This window comes from Battus philenor, unplaced genomic scaffold, assembly GCF_028537555.1.
Source record: "Battus philenor isolate CCGP_79_NKW_IND1 unplaced genomic scaffold, ilBatPhil1.0.hap1 SCAF_14, whole genome shotgun sequence".
Classification (NCBI taxonomy): domain Eukaryota; kingdom Metazoa; phylum Arthropoda; class Insecta; order Lepidoptera; family Papilionidae; genus Battus; species Battus philenor.
Window position 1 is genome coordinate 3,535,120 of NW_027181676.1, and position 22,500 is coordinate 3,557,619.

General features: G+C 32.6%; 1 protein-coding gene across 1 annotated transcript in view; it reads right to left on the reverse strand.

The window, feature by feature from the left end:
- Window positions 1-210: 210 nt before the first annotated feature.
- The window catches only part of LOC137918508 (uncharacterized), an 83,583-nt gene continuing 61,293 nt past the window's right edge, over window positions 211-22,500 (reverse strand). The window contains exon 3 of the mRNA XM_068761329.1: window positions 211-324. Coding sequence (XP_068617430.1) covers window positions 211-324 — 114 coding nt within the window. The remainder of the gene's footprint in view (window positions 325-22,500) is intronic.

Below are 22,500 nucleotides of genomic sequence, written 5' to 3' on the forward strand. Positions count from 1 at the left end.
TTTTTTTTTTACAGATTTATATATTTTAATAGTTAATAATTATATTTTCTATTTTAATTTTTTAATATATATTTATTTATTTATTTCCGATATTTACGTTTTGTTTCTTTTTATTGCACTTTCCGCTATTTCTTTGCAAAGGGATAGGAATGATTCTTTATATTCTCCGCCTATCAGGGAGGGTATTGTCTCCTCCGGTCCGGTCTTGATTTAGTCGGGCCTGCGTGCTAGTGGGAAAGATCTTGAGGTGCGGGAGGCGGGGTAAGGTTCTGCGTCAGCGCATTCAGTGCAGGCCGTCTCGATGCGGCTTCGCGTATGTTCACTCTGCGCAAAGCTTGTAGGTTCACATTCATTTCTGTCACATGCTAATCTGCAGTGCTATGTCCGTTACTTTCGTATACGGATTCAATTGTTCCTGATTCGATCACGTAAAGTTATACATAGTATAGCCCTCTTCATGGCTCAGAGCAACTGAGAGTTTGCTAAAGAGGCCAAAAGTGACAGACTGCACAACGGAGTGCTTCACTGGTTGGAGCGGAATACGGTTCTGATTTAAATGTTCACGGGGCACTGGGTATTTGCTGAGTATCCGCATAGATTTAATCTTAACAAGAATCCCGCATGCATTTGTGACCCTGCGGTAGACCAGACAATAGCGCACCTATTCACCAGCTATCTCGCATTTGGCGCGCTACAGAATAGAATAAGGCAACATCGCCTCCTAGATCAGTAAAGTGGAAAGCCGCCAGATCTTCTTGGATTATTGCCACAAGGTAGTAAATAAAGTAATAAAACACAGTAATGTAAAGTAATATGATAAAGAAATTAAATGACAATACCATGATACAGAGACCGTAATAAAATGATTAATAGAAATATAACAAAATGTGAAATAAAATAAATAAATAATTGAAACGAAATTGTAAAGTCCAGGAGGAACGGTGAGGGATATGAAGCAAGGGTAAAAAAGGAAAGAAATGGAAAATAATTTGACGGATAAAAGAAGAATAATTGAGAGATATTAAAAAGGACGTAAGAAGAGTGAGAAAATAAAATAAAAATGATTAAGCGTGACTGCCTTTGTGAACTCAAGAGAGGGGTTGTACGATAGGTCCTTAATAGCGGGGGCCTTAAAAAAACGTTACAGACTATGATTTTCTTCCGTAAGGCATCACCGGTAACATACTTCGATCATTTTTAGCTTTGGTTTATTAAGTATTCATAAATCGATTTCCTATTGCTTCACTATCATGTGAAACTCGTAGAAGTATAATTTGTTCTGGTATATTTTTGCACTCTATCTGAAGTTATAAAAAGCGGCCGACAAAGACATGACCTCGCCTTTGTTAATGAGTCGTTAGCCTTATCGTAACGAGGATCATTAACACGACTAAGTGTAAAATTTACTTTCATTAAAAAAACATGCAATGAAATAAAATAAAAATTTGTAATGATCGCAGCTCGTAAGATGCTTAAAAATCGATTTGTACGTTATTTGTTTTTGTGTCAGGGGAGGTCAACCTGCAGTTCGACAGTCACATGCGGCTCTTTGAATGATTATTTGTGGCTCTCAATAATTATGGTTAGTTACTTTTCACTGTATGCTTTTAAATTAAAAAGAAAAAACTATTATAATGAAACTAGAGCATCGATTAGTATTAACTAACCAGCACATGAAAGAATATATCATTGGTAGCTCAACTGATACTTGCGATCGAAAGTCGCCAGTTCGATTCCCGTGATATAATCTTATATAATTCATGCTTTGTGTATTAATTATATTGGATTGCTATAACGCAAACAAGTTTCTAGAGTATGGGCAGCAACGTTCTCTAAGTACCATAATATCACACTGCGATTGCCAATTCGCCTGCTAAACGAATCTTAAGGGAGGCTTGTACCTTGCAGTGGGTGTCTATAGGCTCAAACGATAAAACAGAATTACCGCTGTCTTCAATTATTCTTTAAATTTGATATATTTACCTAATGAAGTACAATAAATATGTTCAAAAGAAATATTTAGTAATTATTTATGGTTCAAATAATAAAATTTTGCGTATTTTTAATACGTTTTAAATACTTTTTGGAAACTGGCTTGGACAATAAAAGAGCTTTGCAACCCTTGCTATATTAGGTGGTAAATTTGAGAGAACACTTTTAGAAAATGGTATTCCCCTTAATTACACCTTTAAGTCTAGAGACTTTCATTAAATCTTTGTCGAAAAGTAAACGAAGATAAGGTTGTATGACGACTGAAATAGAAAGTTCAGAGACTGTTATATATAGAAATTAATATTAAATTTTGTCGACTTTGTTACTTCCAGAAACAAATACCATGTATTATGACAAACTGAAAATTAGATTAAGAAACAGCGCAAATTAAAATGATAAAGACATACTTGTATAAGTACAATGTATCTTTTTTTCGAAAAGTGCAGAAAGAATATCATGACGACAGCCAATAGACTTCTATTGTAAGGTTTACTCCCTCAAATATTGCCAAGATTAACGGTGTTACGTTACCCGTAACTAGTGACTCTTCGAGACCTCAACTATATTGTCAAACCAGGCATGTACCGATGGAGGCTGTATCTCTCGGTTTGTCGTCGCCTCTTGAGAACCCTTCACCCCAACGGCTGTCCGTTGCACGAGCGACATGCCCGCCTTCTGCCACTGACAAGCAATGCATGTACTCGTATCTGAGGAATATTAAACAAACTGGAATAAAACTCGTAAAATAAAATTAGAAAGTCAAAGAGAAAATTCTTTTACAGTTTATCGAAACGACGACACAATAACATACTAATTACATGAACATTTTATTGATTTCGATTTTAATAAATGTTCCTATAAAGCTTTCGTAAATTCAAAAAATATGCTACTTACCTTGAGCATACATGTTTCGTTGGCAATAAATAAAAAATAAGCTTTATTAGTGGAATATAGATTGTTAAAAATCGTTATAAAACATTTCCGCTCATAATCCGCTCAAAACTTTGATTAAACTTTGCTTATAATAGAAATCTTTAGTGACTATAAAATTAATTAAAAAAGGATTTCTTTAACTTTGACATATTTAAGCGTTTAAGATTTTCTTAGCTTCACTTTAACTTGTAAAACTTTATAATTAACTAATTAGCTATGCTTAATTTAAACAAAGTTATTTAATTTGCGACAACCACAAAATACACACACATAAAAACAAATGAAGATTTAAATTTAACACGTTCGCTTAAGTTTTTACTCATTCATCCATATTTGTAAAATTCGCAATACAGAAGATGCTACCATTTGGTGTCTGCAAATTTAACTCGTGTGTATTTTCTTGCAAAAACTTGTTTTACACATGTACTCTTTACATTAGCTTTAAATAAAAAAAATTAAGAATCCTCAAAAAAGTAGTTATTACTTTAGTTAACTAACAGTTCTAAATTTGAAATTCGTTTTCAAACTTAGAACTGCTTTGGCTAAGTAAGATAAGGACCAATATTTAGCCACTTCCGCACATGCAGTGGTAGTCGTGCAACAAAGTGCACCGCCCGCCAGCCCTCTGATAAATGCGCATGCGGCAAACAATGCGAATTACATAACTACCACCGTTAAATTACTCAACACATGTTTGACCCCTCCACAGGGCATCTTCAGGAGTTATGTTACACCGATTAGAGCCAAACACAGAGTTTGAGAGCTTTGGCTAAACGATTCTCGAAACGCATTGCTTTATCTTTAGCTTCCAGAGAATAGAGACTTAATAGTAGCGCCGATATTGTGATATCAACATTTTTCTCTAGCACACCAATTACAAATTCTTAAAGCGCTTTAGTTATTATTGTTGGTATATTAATGTATTCTCGTATTGTACTAGTACTGATTCTTCTATCGAACCAACGAGTGCCTGAGTTTTTTTATTAGTGTAAGTTAATTAAAATATATAATAATATCTGATACATCGGTAAAATATACCGAACATGCATACCGCTGTAATAGGTATTTTTACCTAAAAGTATTTTTAACTTATATAACCTAAACTAAACTAGAGCAGTGGCAGCACTAAAGAACTGAGATTTTCGATCGAAGATCAAGGATTCAATTTCTGTGATATTAGCTTATATTATTCACACTTTGTGCATTAATTGTATAGGATTGTCACTGTTCATAAACAAGTTTCTAGAGGATGGACAGCATCGTCATACCACACTACGATAGTTATCCCGCCTACCAAGCGTGACGATAGTGGTGTATCTCCCTATAGATATCTTTGGATATACATAAACCTTACAGTTGCATCCACAGAATAAAACTACGACGTAGATATTATAGGCTAATACGATGTTAAAACTAACACAGTCCTAGTTCATTGACGACTGCGTATATTGCGACCAGAGAGCCAATTATCTGAATAACATAAACATTAATCCCCGATACTCTGTCGTACTAATCTCTACAAGTGGTTTCCTTATGGGAATAAATGCGATACGGATACAGCGCGCAGATTACTCATTAGGAATTACACAATGTTCTTTTTCTTTATCTTTATTAAAATACAAAGATAAAAATATCTCTAAGTTAATACCTGTTTGCTGCATGTTTTCCGTAATAAATAAAATAAAATAATATGGATTTTCATTTATAACTTCCTTTTTGGACAGTTTAAAATAAATAGTAATAAGAACGAAAAAGACATTATCCTTATTGTGTCAATTACACTAGAAGCACATGCGTTTAAATTATAATAATTACGTGTTAAAAGAAATTAATAATTCCGGTGTACCCACTTATTGAAGGTGTGTACAATATTCGCGATATGATTACATTAAAATAGAAAATAATATAAAACCGTTTAATGTGGTTAAAATTAGATAAGTAAAAATTATTTTTTAATATTTATCTAATATATAAAATTCTCGTGTCACGGTGTTCGAACTTGAACTCCTCCGAAACGGCTTGACCGATTTTTACCAAATTTTACATGCTTATTCAGTATGTCTGAGAATCGGCTACTATCTATTTTCCATACCTGTAAGTGATAAGGGTGGTCCACCCCTAAATTTTATTTTTAATTTTTTAAACAATTTTTTTGGTTTTTATTTTATTATGATACAGCATACAAAAATACATATAAACCTAAATTCTCACCCCTCTACGATCAACTCTTATCTTACATTTGTTAATTAAAAACTTTATTTTTTTTTGCAAAACAACGTTTGCGGGATCAGCTAGTATTATTATAAATTTATACACATTGCGTCACACCGATTAGAAAATTTTAAAAGAAAGTCGGAACAGACTAATTTTAAACTTACACTATGTTTAAGATCTGAAATAAGAAGAGTAGTAAAGTGTAGTAGAGGGAACCTGCTCTTACAGCTAAATGGGAGAAGTTCTTAAACTTACTAGTTATGTATGACTGCGCTCCGACTTTTAGCAAATCACGTCAAGTGTATTTATCCTAATGTTGCTAAGAGGTAAAGTTTGTTACTTCTTCTGACCATTAAGCTTTAGATGTAGTGAACTGACTTGTATTTTTTAAAAATTCAAGATTAATAGTTAAGCTTTAGATGTAGTGAACTGACTTGTATTTTTTAAAAATTCAAGATTAATAGTTGATATACGAAAAATTACACATTTTATTTTATAATTAAAGCATATTTATAATGATAATTACTTAATTTATTATCTATAACACATTTATAAATTGTATCCGAATTAAAAAATAGAGAATATTCTGGGAATAACTTTGTTTCTTAAATTGAAATTTGTATCCCTAAAGATATATATATATATATACAATATTCGACGAGTCAATCGGAAAATACGATTTATTGCGCACTTTTAATGTTAACAAACTGAAGATGCGGTAACATATAGAAAATTTGTAAGTGTACACTTATCGAGAAAATAAATATCACTGATGTTATTATATGTTGTAAAAACTTAATATATCTGTATTTAATTACACAACAATGGCACGGAAGTTAAAATTAATAAAGGGTTCTAAATTAAACAAATACTGAATATAAAAACTAAAACTAAAAGTGTGAGAGTGAAAATTGTATCAAATGAAACCAAGCATTTACGCTGTGGAACACAACGTAGAAATTCTACCTGTTAATAGTGTAATCAATGTGAAATTTATCATAATCCGGGTAATTATGAAAAATATTGGCTCAAATTTTTATACCTTGATTACTTGAGAATAATTTAAGAAAATAGCTGAGCATAATCTTTAGGTTTATTTATAATTGTCGCCCATTTCATGTATACCTTTCACGTGCTTACAAAAGTACGCTAGAAAGAATGCATAAGGTTGTGGCGTGCGCTAAAACGTACCCAAACTCATTATTTAAGAACGCATCTATATTTCTACTCTCTCTTTTGACTCCGTGTATCTCTCTCTCTGATGCGCTGCACTATCGGCTAGACGCGTCGCTACACCACAGCTGTGAAGCGAAGTAACAAAAGATTTCTTTTAACTCAGATTGAGATTGTGTGCTGTGATATTTTATTATACGCATAAACCATCCGGCATGAGTTTCGCTTACACTGGATTACTAGTAGGTAAACTAAGAGACGAGGGGCCCGTACCAACCACCACCCCCAAGTTTATTTATGAAATATGGTAATATTAATTTGAAAGCAGCTTTTACGTAGACTTTTGTTGTCGACAATTCCCGTATACCCCGCGAACGGAGCGTTCATGTGAAATGCATAAAGCAAAGAATACTTGCATCAGTACATATGCATTCGGATGCATTCAAGAAAAAAATGAATAGGCTGTTTCTAAACTAGTGCATGTCACTAGCGAAGATAATATTATTTTTTTTTATTTAGGTACAATAATAATATAACTTAAACCATATTTTTAAAAATTTTAAATAATATTATTTAAATTGAAATATATTTGCCTATTGTGATTGTATGTATGTGAGTTCATAAACGAAGAAATTATTATTTTTGTTACGGTTTGGCGTTGTGCCTTTGGTCTTAAATAATAATCATAATTAATTTAAAAACCATCAACTTTATTTTTCTTTTCAGACAATAGACGCCTACTGCAAGGTATGGGCCTCCTCCAACGATCGCCACGAGGCCGCTATTGCGGTGCCCACATTCAGTAAATTTCCGCAACTTTAACTATTGGTCCACCAAGTGAGAGACCCACGCCGCGTCTACTGTTCATGGTCGCCACCAGAGAACCTTTCGGCCTCAACAGCCGTCGGCTACACGAGCAATGTATCTGCTACTTCTGGCGAGGAATTCTCAAAGCTTCGCCTGTGGCTTTGATTCTTCTGAGGATCTCCTCGTTTATGATTCGAACATAAAATTTGATTATTTTGCTCATAATTATGCATGCAACACACAGGAAAAAAATATAGATGCTAGAGAGATGAAGAGCGATTTTGCTCCTCAACCTTTGGATAGATTTTGTTACCAAGGAAGAAAAGAGCGAGCCGTCATCAAGCAATAGAAGGGGTTAGAAATCTTATGTTAATAGAGAAAACATAAATCCACCTCGAATTTTCAACGGAACTAGACTATCCGTCAAGTAAATGACGAACAATGTTATTGGAGCAAAATTTTTGACTAGAAAGTTCAAAGGTAGTTCAAGACTGAAAAGTTCATGATGTACTGACAGATATGCCATTCGAATTCAAACGTTGTAAACGGTGCGACTCTCGCAATGACTATTAAAAAAGCGCAAGAACAATCGGTGCAAGTTTGTGGATTAAATTTGGTGAATCCATTCTTCTCACATGGACAGCTTTATGTGGTCTGCTCATGTGTCAGAAAACCTGATTTATTTATTTACGCACCTGATGTAAAAGCAACAAATACGAAACGCTCAAAAAGCACAACTTTTCCGAAATGAACGAAATAAATAAAATTATTGAAAATTAATTGAATATTTATTTAAAGTATTTTAATCAAATATATTTTATTTGGTGGTTCTGCAAAGCGCGTTTCTTATACAACACAAATAACAACGTAACATTAAACAATAGCTACACAGTTAAATAATAATAATAAAAAGTATACTCGTATATCCAGTGATAAGATGTATAAAGATAATAAAGTCAAAAACAGTAAAGCTTTCCTATTGTTTTGAAAATAGATAAAGTTTGCCTTTCTTACTGAGACTCGAAACTTGTCACATAATGTTATTCTTTAGAAATATGCTTGTGTTGTTTAAGCAGAGCGATATTACACCTACATTGGTCTGAGAAGATGAAAAATTGCTAAAATTACATTCTTTGAAAAATTTCTCTCAAGAACCCAAATAAACTTAGTGCATTAATACTTCTCTCAGGCTTGAGTGTAGAGATACTGTTTCTGCTAGATTATGGTTAGAAATGATAATAATTTAGTAAGTAAACATGAGCATATATTACTGTAAAAGATTTCAAATATATTTTTGTAAGTATTTATTTTAGTTCATAAATATAAACATAAAAATTTTATTTACACACGAAAAAGAAAAATAAAATGATTTGTACCTACATATTTGCTACGCCTTTATTAGTGAACTACTTTACCGAATTCGGTAATGTTGTGTTTTTTTTCGGAAGTTTTCTAATAGACAACGCATTACAGAAAAGGTAATTATGGAAAAGATTACAATTCCCTTTACGAATTTCATTTGCAATATTATTTTTTTGTTAGGGTTTCGTTTGTTTCCGTGTTGGACTATCATCAAATTATTTATTTACGTACAAAGATAATACTAATTTGTGTATTGAAAAGCATTACAATATAAACAATGTTTTGTACGAAATAACCGTTTTGTTATTAATTAAATTTGGAATTGATTATTTTTAACTAAGGCAACGTTTCTTGGGTCAGCTAGATATGAAGAATTGTATTTTAAATTTTACATAAGATATTTATGACTATCACGTGTGCATTACAGAAAGAAATCTTCATAAAAAGCCTTTATAAACTTTAGTTTACTTTATGCTTAATTAAAGTTGATATAATAAGAAATTTTTGATATTTTTCGAAGCACAAGACACAATATAAATACATGTGTTATTTTTTTAAATGTTACGTGTAATGGATCCTTCGTCGACGCAATTTGGGTAGTTAATTAAATAAATAATAATATTTTTAAAGGAAGACCCGGTGGTTGCAAAAACTGCTATAAATAAATATATAACTATATATTTAAAGAAAAACCAGTCTTCGCGCAATTGCCTACGAATCATTAGTCCTTAAATAAGCTCCGATCCCAAACATTCATTATTTCTTGTGCAAGAATAAAACATGATTAAAAATCCGCACAAATATTTAGGCTTGTTTTCTGCTCTTTTGCGTTTCGGGTATGAAAAATTTTCATTTTAAAATCCAAATTCTGCCACCGGACTCGTTATGTTATGTACATCTAAGATTTCTATAGACAGAAAAATTATCTATTTATTTTATACTCAATATATCTTTTATTTATGATAATGAACAATATACATCTTATTATTATTATATTCTCTGTCTTTGTATCTTTGCTCTAATAGATACATAGTACTCTATAAAGATACATATATAATATTTACTCTGTACATGCATCCATTAGTTAAACTACTGAGTCCGTTTTGATAACGTTTATGTTTCATAGGTTTTATCTCAGCAAGAACTTAATAATGTTTAAGAATACTTAAATAACAAGGAAACACTTCCATCTTTGAAGATTTTAAATTATCACTCGACGAAATAAAAATCCAATATTTCACAAGGATACTTATCTGTTTACTCTGTTTTCAAGTTCATTAAATTGCACGAATTTTACTTTTATAATTATTCGCTTGTTTAACTTCTAAAAAGATTTGAGTGTTCTTATTGTTTAGTATCTTTATAAAACATTTTAATGGTTGGTAATGTTAATGTTTGAACAATTTTTAATAATCTTAATTCATTTAAACAACTTTTTTATTAAATAAATAGTTTTTTTTTAACAAAATACGATTAAAAAGAGGACAAATATGAAGAGCTTTGTGTATACGCCAAATAAGCTGATGAAAGTGATTTTTAATCCATTTATCATTAAAAAGACTTTCATATGAAAATACCTTATGATTTCGGGAACTCCTATTGACATTACTGGAGAACTTATGTATGATCTTCGATCTCGTTATAACTTTCCAAAAGGTGTGCATCTCATTATAACTTTCCAAAAGCAGTAAAAAAAGGTTCACTAACCATCTGCCTGTTTATGGTATAAAAAATGTATACTTCTTGTATGCCAGCGTAGTGCAGGACATTCGCTACACACCACAGCCTGCTACTACGATTCAACAGGCTTGAAACCGATCCTGCTGAAAGTCTATGGGGGATACTTAAATCTAGCGGTGAACCTGCTATGGTTGAAACGATTATGATATTGATGTACAGTTTTATATGTGGCAATAACGGTTGACAAATGTTAGAAGGTTCAAAAAGGAAAAAATATTTGCCCTTGTTAAATTGTTGCAAAGATAAATAAATATTGTAACAGATATGGATTGACGTATGACGCCGCAGTCGCGTCGTTGTGCTGTCAAAGTCAAAGTCAAGACTGACATGTCAGTCACCAGCGGAGCGTCGTGTCTATGGCAGCGTGGCGGCCATCTTGGATCGTTTTTGCACGAAGGATCTCCAGCGCATCACGTCAGCGACGAATCGCTCAATATCGTGTCAATCATTCTAATACCCTATTTTATTATTATCTGATTTTGTTAAGAAAGTGATTATAAAGAAAATACAGCAATAATTTTGAATCATACGCAAGAATAATTTTAAAATTTTCATAACCTTCTTCGACCACGCCCAACTGACATGGATATTGATAAAGGTCCTCCTGCGCTTTCACGTACATTAAATAGTGTTTCTTTGTATACAGAGCAACATTTCTTGCTTAATATTTCATTTGTTAAACTTTATTATAAATTATCTCATGAATTTATGTACGTATGTAGGATCGATAGTCGTTTATATGTCAGACAATATTAAGTATTTTTGTTTAATCTCGTTCCACTTTCTTATTTTTGGGACAAAGATATATTTTTCCTCATTTTTTTTTGTTTACTTTTTAATTTTCACCCTCTTTTTCTCATTATTCACAATTTCTTTCACTCTCGCTGCATATTTTCACATTGCATTTAGGGTTCATCTTTTCTCCTTCGCCACACTTTCCACAATTTTACGTTTTAAATTTTTCCTTATTATACTTACCACACTTGTTTTCGTCTGTATTAACTTTTTTAATTCGAAATTTTTTGCAAAAGCGCAGAAAAGTGTAATGGTTTTAAAACTCTTGGTTTACACAATAATTTTACAAAAAGGAAATAATTGTACAAGTCGGCAAAGGTAAATACCAATACATTGCAAGGAGGTTCCCTAAAACCATACAGATTTTCTGCCTACAAAACAATAGACTTCGCACTCAGAACACAAAAATTTATGTTTCGAGGATAAATAATATGGGATGCATGAAATGGTAATATTCTATAATTATATGATTTTATTACTATTTAGTGTTAGCCATGGTTGTGATAATAATAACGATTTCATTATTTATTGTTTGAAGAAAATAAGTAAGAACATAAAGTAATGAGCAAATAAAGTGTTATAAATAATCTGAATAAAGAGTGTTTGTTTGCGACATCTTCGAAAGTTTTAATATTAATGCGTGTTCAAAACTTCTACACATCTGTTATATTTGTGCAAATAAATTAAGTAAAGTTCAAGCTCATTATTACTATCTTCTTTATAGAAATGCTTTTGAGGTTTATTAACCTTAAAAGTTTAACAAGAATTTAATTTACTTTATAATATATTTATTATATTGCAGATAATTTTGAAAAACAATTTTCAGTTTTGATTCAAAGGGAAAATATTTTTCACTATTTTATTTACTGGTTCAAATGAAGATAATAGGTTAGGGAAAAATCCTTCGTATTTTATGTGAAAATTCTAAGCATAATTTTTCTGCAAGTTTATTTATTTCCAACTGTAGTATATAGATAGGCTCATAAGAGCAGTGGTGAGCCAGGGTTAGAGGATTGAGACTTGCGCTAGGTCGCGGGTTTGATTCCTGCGATACAATTTTATGTAATTCACACTTTGCGCAATACTTACTATTATTTACGAACACTTATTATTTACGAATTTACTATTAATTTCCGTGATTAGTGACTGTACTTGTTCGTTATTCAGTTGCTTAGAGTGACATACCCCAGTTTTCTATCTTTGCTCTTTGGGTCAACCATAGATTATTTTTCTTCTGTAATAGTAAACGAAGACGATGTCAAATATTAAGAATGCTCGCCCCCGCCTTTTATTAAAAAAATTATCTCTAAATATAAAATAAATATTTTCCGCATGTTTACGACACGTATATGTTTTATTGCAAGTTGATTTAAATCCATTAACAATCTCGGTAGTAAGTTCGCGAACGTCGGAGGAGCTCAGACATAGGATCAGTTCTGATACGAACACGACAGACGACTTAGTTGAGTTACAAAAATGAAAAGCCGCTTTATTTTATAGATTTATCTAGAAACAAGATATTTTTAACATTTATTGTGATTTAATAGTTAAAAAAAATATATATATTATAGATGATTATTATACAGGTTTGGTGGTAACTTTACGCATTGCTGGCGGGAGGTGAAGAAGACAAAATGAAATAAATTTAATCGCTATTAAAGTAGAAAATAGCTAAGCTATGAATAATAATGTGTTGTGCTACGGGTACCTATAATGTATATATTAGACGACACTTAGTTAAGTTTTAATTGTGCATTTGGAATTTATACGTACATTTAGCACTTGGTGGCTTGATATGTAAAACTGTCACTAAAACAGTTTATTGTGTTTGGCGACTTCCTCGTTCATTTTATTTTTAATATTCAATATCCCAGGTCACTCTTTTACGTGCGCTACTTGAAGACTCGACCGAACTTAGAAAAATCGATATTCTTGATTTCTCTCGATTCTTCTAGATTTTCTTGTGGATCTATGTAAACTACGCTACGCGTAACATTATTCAAGGGATCGTGGCGTGCCTGATCACCGGCTGTTTAGCATATGTGGCGTAACAAGTGGAATGCCAGTTTCGGTTGCAGGAGAGAATAAATTAGGTCATCACTTCCATAATAGAACAAAAGGAAAAGTGCCCGACCTTCCTTGAACATTGCACAAAGTTGATAAGTAGAGTAATAAAAGACAAAAAAATGCAATAGAAAAGGTGAAGAAACCTGTGATAAAGAAATAAGCAATGAAATTGTGATATTGATATAAGTTATAATGATAAAAGCAGATTACAATTATAAAAAAGCTGCCCAGAAGGAAATGGTAAAGGAAAAAAGCGGATGTATGAACGGTAATGGAATGAAAAGGAATGAACGATTATGTGAGAGAAGAGGAACGAGTGAGAGAAAATGAGAAGGAAAAAGAAGAGAGTAAATAAAACGAGAGAGTCAATAAATTATTTGTAAAATTGTCCCTGCGTATTCAAGACAGGGGAATGTACTAGAGGTCTCCAATGATGGGGGCTATGAACAAAACATTATATAAATCAACATTAACTGTCTTTGTTTCATTACATCAAGACGAAAGACAATATCCCATCAAGTGTATTTCTTCTTCTTTTAAGTTAATATACACTCACTGATAAGAATATTTTTTGTAACTAAATTACTTCTACAACATTTGTCAATCTGCCTTTAGACAACCCTAAATTACAGCCCATAGATGTTTTGTAAAATAAAAGAAAAAGCTATAATATATCTCTTAGTATAAAAAGCTTCTAATTCGACTATCAGACATTGAAAGCCACTACAAAGTTCGTCCTACTCAAACATGAGACAACCCTAATCATCTTTACCCTCCGGTAAATTACATTGTTAGTAAATTCAATTATTAATGTTATTTAATCAGAGATTGGTCAGCATAGAATTCGACCTATTCAATTGCGATACGAAGTTCAGAACTCACGTCAGCAATACCATGTTAAATATTAAAATGGAATAAATTTGTTACAATAATTTGACGATCCGATTTTTAATTGAAACATGACCATTGGTAATTATTTCGGATATTATGGTTTGAGATAAAAGACCTGAGAATATTTCTTTACTATTATATTCACGAATTAAAGACTCATTTCTATTCTCAAGTGAGGAGATTTGTAGACGAACGAAAGTAACTTACAAAGCCCAGTCGATAGGCAAGTTGTAATGGCAGTTTAAGCCCCACTAGTGCGCAACCCTGCCCGTGGTCTTCTTACCTAAAAATCTGGAGTGGAGACCACAGAACGGTAACCACAGCGCAGAGCGCTCGTCCACAAGGTAGATACTTGTTCTTGTTAAAGTCCTGGGTAGACGCTGAAAAATCTATGGTGAAAGGTTTAGGTCCAGCAGCCGAAGTAGGTGAAAGGATAAAGACGACAATGATGATTTTCATTCCATTAAAATCTGGAGTGGAGACCACAGAGTGGCAATCGCAATGTAGGGCGTCCGACCACAAGGTAGACACTTAGTCTTGTTAAAGTCGTTGGAAGACGCTGGAAAATCTATGGTGAAAGGTTTAGGTCCAGCAGCAGAAGTGGGTGAAAGGATAATGACGAAGATGATGATTTTCATTCCATTAAAATCTGGAGTGGAGACCACAGAGTGGCAATCGCAATGTAGGGCATCCGACCACAAGGTGGACACTTAGTCTTGTTAAAGTCGTTGGAAGACGCTGGAAAATCTATGGTGAAAGGTTTAGGTCCAGCAGCAGAAGTGGGTGAAAGGATAATGACGGAGGTGATGATTTGAATTTCATTAAAATCTAGAGTGGAGATCACAGAGCGGCAATCGCAACGTAGGGCATCCGGCCACAAGGTAGACACTTATTCTTGTTAAAGTCGTTGGAAGACGCTGGAAAATCTAGAGGGAAGGTTTATGTCCAGCAGCAGAAGTGGATGAAAGGATAATGACGAAGATGATGATTTTCATTCCATTAAAATCTGGAGTGGAGACCACAGAGTGGCAATCGCAATGTAGGGCGTCCGACAACAAGGTTGACACTTATTCTTGTTAAAGTCGTTGGAAGACGCTGGAAAATCTAGAGGGAAGGTTTATGTCAGGCAGTAGAAGTGGGTGAAAGGATAATGACGGCGATGATTATAAAACTATTTCTTCTCGTTTTCAGCCGATGAACACCTGCTGCAAAGCATAGGCTTCCCTCAGAGATCGTCACAATGAAGTGTCCTGCGTTGCACGTATCCAACGACTTCCTGCAACCTTAATCATGACGTTGGTCCACCTATTGAGGAAGGTTCCTCTTTTAAAGGTTTAAAGGAGGAACTTTTAATTGCATGTAGTGTTAGTGTTCACTTCTATAAAGTCGTCGCTTTAGTTATGTTTCTTATTACTCATAATTTCCTAAATGAAATTTAAATTTTGAGTTTATTGGACTTAATAATAAAACCCTCTCAGATATTTCTATGAAGAGAACTGATTAATACGTGGAAAATTATGTGCATTGAAATAAACTTATTTTCAGTATTTTATTACTTTTAAAGCTTCAATCGAACTGGGTAACGGAATGTGATAGATTTTAAATGCGATTGCGATGCGTATTGATGGATTGGTGATTGAATTCCGTACTAAGAATAAAATTCCATTTAAAAGTAGCACCATTTATTTTAAACCAACGTGATGAAACGATATGTATGACCTCGGCGATTATAATATGGGTTAGCCCAGAATTTTCTATTACAATACTTTATTATTATTTTCAATCAGGTGAACGCTTAGCTTATGATTGTTGTTCTCTAAAAAAATATAACATATTTAAAAAAAAAACGAATTCGCTTGATCAGTGCTTCTTGATACTAAAAATCTTTTCCTTGTCTATGCATCATAAAACTCGTGCGTTTACGCGCCATATTTATAACGCCGTTGAAGCGAAGAGTGCGGTCGTAAATTTTTACCATATTTAATTTTTCCTATCTTCACATTTATGATACATTTTTTGGCATCTTTATTGATCGTTGTCTTTCATAAGTCCATTATAATTTATATATTTTTAAGTTAGTTATTTGATATTTGAAATATTTTTCTTAATAACAACACCCAATGTTTTCGAAAGCCTTATAGGTTGCGACTAAAAAATAGTCACGAGGATACACATAGATTGGAATTTACCTACTTATAAACATTATTCTATCTTATATTTACTCTCGTTTAAATATGAATTGTCTAAGAAATCGCCTTACATAACATCAACGTGCCATTCAACACTATCTCAACATTCAACATTCAAGACGATGAGAAAGTAAGGCGCTAACTGCTGATGCCACTATATGACTAGAAGTATTGTTATAAGGAATAGATATTGAGGAAGACCCTCCATCTTCGCAATTCGAAGTGGACGGTTAGATTAGTTGGGAAATAAGTTTATTTTGTAAATTATTTTTACAATAAATAATAATAAGTAAATTGTTTTTTTTTTTATCCTCCGACTGTAGCGATCGTAATTAACATGGTGTTATTACATTTTGTGTAGTATTATTAGTAATGTTTAGTAAACATTATCTTGTGGCTTTACAGTTGGCGTCAAATAGTGTATTAAAGAGATAAATACATACTGAAAGAAACACAATTAATGATTAAACAAATTTACTTACTGTTCATCTTACGTATTACTTATATACCATATAGGAAGTACCAAACTGCAGCTTGAAATCCACATGCGGCTTTTTACAGGATTAATTGTGACTGTCGATAAATGTACCCAAATGTCGATTCGTACATATTTCAAAATGTAGTTTAAATTACTGCCAATAAATAATTATTTACCCAATTTTAAATAATTATCAGGTGAATTAAAATAAATGTTTGTAGGACGTGTGTTGTTTTAAATTTAACAGATGCGGGACTCTATTGTTTAAGGGACGGGTACATGGGTGTCGCTGGGGTAAAGGGAAAGCAGCCTTGTACCCGTCTGCACCCGATTGCCAGTCCCACTTGGCACTTGGCCCTGCGCACCGCGATCATTACCAATATGGGAACGCACTACAGTTTCATTTGTATTATATACACTAGAGTTAAATACGGATCACAATATACACCTAACGCCCTAAATTATTGTAAGTGAAAGATTTATTTGTTAAAATCATCGGGAGCATTGCATAAATAATTTGTAACATTTTAAATTTTTGTATGAATATTTTGTACTTTTATTCATAGCTGCTATGCCCGCGACACCCTCTGCATGGAATTTACCAAAAATAATTAAGTTCGTTTAGTTTTTTAATAAGTTATTTTTTATAAAAGTAGTTTAAGTCACGCCTTATTGCATCAGCTACCTGCTAGTACTTCATTTTAGAGAGAACCGGAGCAAACATACAGACTCACAGACAAACTTAAACAAAATATATTTAGTTTACATATGTAGTGGAGAATTTTAGGTTATTCATATGCATGTAGTAAAAAGCATTTATTCTAATATTACATATACGGTGATTGAAACATTTAAAAAAATACTTGCTGTAAAGTAAATGTTTTTTGCTTAACTTTTAAATAAGCATCGAATTGCGGCTTTAGAAAAATTAATAATTTAAAAAAGTGTCTCTGACTGCCCAGGAGAATGGCCACCCTTTCTGTTCTGACAGACAGGAGTCTGAATTTCACTCAATTTTAAAGTTCGATTTTACAGTGGGCCGATTGTCATACATTTCTAGCTAGTATATAATACAACCTCATTTGTTAAAATAGTGTTTAATGAAAAGAATTTTTAATAAGGTCTGTGAATATAATGGAATATAAGGTGTGTGTGTGTGAGCTTTGCTACTGTAAAGCTAGACTTTCCCTATGGAATGTTGTAAAAAAATTGGTATTCTAACGATTGTTTCTCAATATTTATTGATTAAATATTATTTGAGAGTCAAATTTTTTTTTTTTTTATAGAAATATTGACATGATAAATATTAGGGGGACCGAAAAGTAATGTCATTTCTGTCAACATATTTTACAGAAAAACCGATTCATTTTTACCGCTCCGGCATTGAAAATTTTTACACTCGATGGCAAAAGGTTGTTGACAACGAAGGTGAATATATTGTTGATAAGAAATAAAAACTTGTTTATAATGTAGTCGTGTGAATTTAATTTATGAAAGCAACATTACTTTCCGGTTCCCCTAATACAAGAAATAAAAATAAACTCGTATCGCCGAAGTTTTACCTTTAAAAACTTAACAAATCTTTCATGGGTCTGCATGTACGTATATATAATAAAGTTCCACGAGATATCTTATCCCACCCTTTCGTTAGTTTTAAATCGTAGAGATGTACGAGACATATATGGATTACATATGATAGAGGAGTGCGAGAAGCACCTATAACGGAGCCACTAAAACTTACTGCTTAATAAAACATCATACACTGGGTACTGTAGGCCGCGTAGAGAGAATTAGGTTAAAAAGAACATTTTGCACTGGTTTGCAGCGCTGCAGTGTACCAAAGGAATATTTAAAACAAAACGGTTAGGAAATTATAGTACATATATGTATTTTTAGTTTACCGATAGTTTATTTTAATATTGAATTTGTTTTATAAAAGAAGAGCTTCGTACAGAAGCTGGGTAGTTATAGCCTTGTAGTAGTGGACTGAGACTTGTGATCATAAGTCGGAAGCACGATTCCCGAAATACATACAATGTTTTATTATTCGCAATTTGTGCATTTATTATTTAGGATTTCCTCTGCTCACAAACAAGTATCCAGATCATGGGCATCACCATCCTCTATGTAATATTATACCACACTGCGATTGCCAACCTGTCTGCCAAGTGTGATGATTATGGTATATCCATAGATATCTTTGGAGGAGGCATAAGTCTTGCAGTGGACGTCTATAGGCTGTAACGACGACGATGACAATAAAAACCGAAATGTCGGACGAATCCTATTTAGACTGGAGGCATTGATACAGGAAGTAATTTAAAAATATATAGCCTGCTAATGCATATAACCTGAATTTATTTAAATATGAGTTGTGTAGGGAACCAAAAATGTATTTAAAAAAATGACATTTATGACAGCTATCTCTGTTGTTTTAAAACCAAGGAGGTGGGATGTGACTGCACAGTTCCAAGCTAATATGTAACACGAGAAGATATAACCACAAGGAGAAATTAATTCTATTTTTGAATATTTGAAACTAGAACTAGATCAATTAATTCTCCACAAGTCACCATGTAAAACATTGTAAAGACTAAAGCGCTATTTTGGAGCCATGGGATATTAAAGAAAATTTCACTTGAATTCACCATTTAATTTTAGCAGCGCAATTAAGACAACGCTTAGAAATGAGGCTTCCGTATTTACGAAGTCACCAGAGAAATCATTCGTGATTGCGATAGGAAAGCATTTTGCTGATGGATTAAAATTGGTAATCAACTATATGACGTCGCTTATGTTTACCTCGAATTTCAGATATAATTTTTTTATGTTTTTACATTTACATAATGTCAGTTAAGATATAAAGAGTATTTGGTAATAGGAGTAATAGTTTTAAAGGCGTGGACATGCTATATATGCACGCCGTTAAAGATATTACATTTGCTGACAACAATATTTAAAAGTAAAGTACATCCTATTCAAAAAACTTTGGTTTCCGAAATAATTCACAACGTAATTATAATATAATGAACTGAATGAAGGAAAGCGTTTACAAAATTCTAAAGACTGCGTAATAAATATTTTATTGTTTAATGTAGACTTTGTACTGTTAAAATATTTTAGCTTACTAAAAATATTTTTTTCATTATTAATAGCTGTAAAAGTGAGTGTCAAAAACTTATACAGTTTACTTCAAACAATAGTGTTTCATTTCTGTTAGTATAGAGAATACTCTACTTTTGAAACATTTAATATTAATTTTCCCCCTCTCTCTCTCTAACCGTGATCTTATTAGTAATGCCAGAGATTGGAGTTAAGTAATTTTAAAAAAATAAATAAACGTGTTCACGGCACGAAGATACGGAGAAAGAGATGTGTCTCAACGAATTTGTGAGTCTTTATTGATAAATACGTCGGCGCTGATAATATTAAACAAGAATATTCCGCTTGACAAAGTTATGGCTGAGGGTAGAATAATAAACCTGATCCGCTATCGGAGCATCTTTCTTGCATACGATACATCTTTCGTGATTCTTAGCAAAAATAGTTACCGCAATTGAATTCGTGTCAGCATTTTTTTATTTTACCTTTGTTAACATACTGTAAATGGAATAAATGAGATAGAGATCTTGAAGAGAGATAGAGATTTTGAAGGGTTCACGGACCGGCAAGCGGAGGGAAAGAAGTCCACTCATAAGGTGGGCAGGCGACCTCAAAAAGTCGTCGGAAGACTCGGAATGCTTGCCGCGTTTAACCAACCCTGTTAGAAATCTATAGTAAAGGCCTATGTCTAGTAGTAGACATCCTACGGCCGAAAGGAAGACCATGAATGTTCACTTGTGTGTATTATTTAGAAATCTATATAATGCACATTAATAATAATTCTCATAATTCTCTTACTATGGATGATGATGCTCACAGTAGCTCACTAAAACACCAAGAAGGCTATATTCGGGATTTCTCTACTAGATCAAATCAAGAATAGGGAGCTTCGTAGACGGACAAAAGTAATTGACATAGCTCTGCGAATTGATAATTTGAAGTTGTAGTAATCAGAAAATGTAGCATGCAGAACTAATTTTCTATAACTTCACCTATAAGGGATGATTTAATTTACATTTATGACAGAAGTCTGTGTCGAAATTACACAGTCAATTTTGAAATCTGCCAATTGAGAGACTTAAAAGTAATATTAAGAAAATATTATTTTAAATAGGCACTCTATCAAGAAATACTATACTGATATTAATGTGTGAAATTAAATGTCGATACTCACTCAGGAAGCTAATTATTGCAAAGCATTCTTTATTATACCATAATTCTAAGCAACTGTTAAGTTTCTCGCCGGCTCTTAGCAGAACCGCCTTCCAAGCCTGTGGAACTAAGAAGGGACAACAATGCCGACATTTTTTGTTGATTGAAGATACACAAGTGCCTGTAAGAGCCTGTTCTAATAAAGAACATTTTAATTTTGAATATTTTGGTATGAATTTGATTTTAAATAGTTGCAATTTGTACTCAATCAATGTATAGTTCACTACCAAATAAATACATTTAAAAAGCTTTTAAATTAAACGGTTTTTTGATTCCCATATTGTAGTGGTTGTGGAAAAATATGTTCCTAGTCCGCTATATTGGAACGGCGTCCATCTTGAATTTTAAATTTTGACATAATTCATTTGATACCCATATTAAGGGGGTTAAGGAAAAATATGTAATCCGCCATTTTGTATCGGCGGCCATCTTAGATTTATAATGTTATTGATTTTATTATATTGTATTGTCATCTAAATTAAATGTGTGTACCAAATTTCAGATAAATCTGACAACGGGAAGGTGCTTAAATTTCAATTTCTAATTTTGACCCAAATAAATTCCGTACGAGTCAAACTAAATAAAACCGTTTGAAAATCAATGTATTTTTATCTCTCCCTGCAGACTTTACCGCCAGAAATTATACGACAATTCATTTTTAATAGATTTTCAGAGAGATGACTATGAAAGATTTAATTTTCGATCGACCTATATATACGTATGAAGTTAATAATAAAATAAAAAGAGGGTTCGCCTTTAAAGAAAAAAAATAACACATAATGAAGGTCGAAGCGATTCGATCTATTCTAAAACAAAACTCAATGCATAAATCTGTCATGAAACAACTCATTGAAATGTTATAGTGCAAACAATCCATCATGCGGAATGTACACAAAGGCGCCTCGATTATTGAAATCGAGTCCCCTGCGCGATGTTGATACAACATGCAGCTTTTGTGTTTAACATTTCAATTGTTTCAGCGTTTTGAAATATTTTATTACATAACTATTGAATTATTTAAAAAACATTCATCGAAAATGTTTCTGTGATCGCAGCTATGAATAATAAAACAAAATGAAAATACTCAGAAATCGCATTAGTGTTTTATTATGAAAAAAATATTTTATTAATACTTTTCATACACTAAATGTTGGTAGTACCGCACTTGAAGCTACGTATATACAACCGCCGATTACTTGTCTGCGTGTTAAAAAAAATCTAGTCTTTCATGTATTACGAGTCGCTTCCAGTCGTTGGTCGATTGTGAGCTTACAAGGAGTTTCAATGAGAGAAAGAGACCACATTTCAAAGCCGGAAGTCATCTGTCATTAGTAATATAATTTTTATAATATCTTTGCTGACGCATATCATCTGCACTGCTACTGATCTTTAGTCAGTTACAGACTCTTTATTTATCATTGTTCTTTAATTATAGCGTTTGGTTGATTTTGTACTTTGTTTTCAATTTACGAATTAATAATAATATTTTGTGTTGGTATTGTATAGGTTTTTATTGTTTTAACGTAAGCAATATAAAACACACAA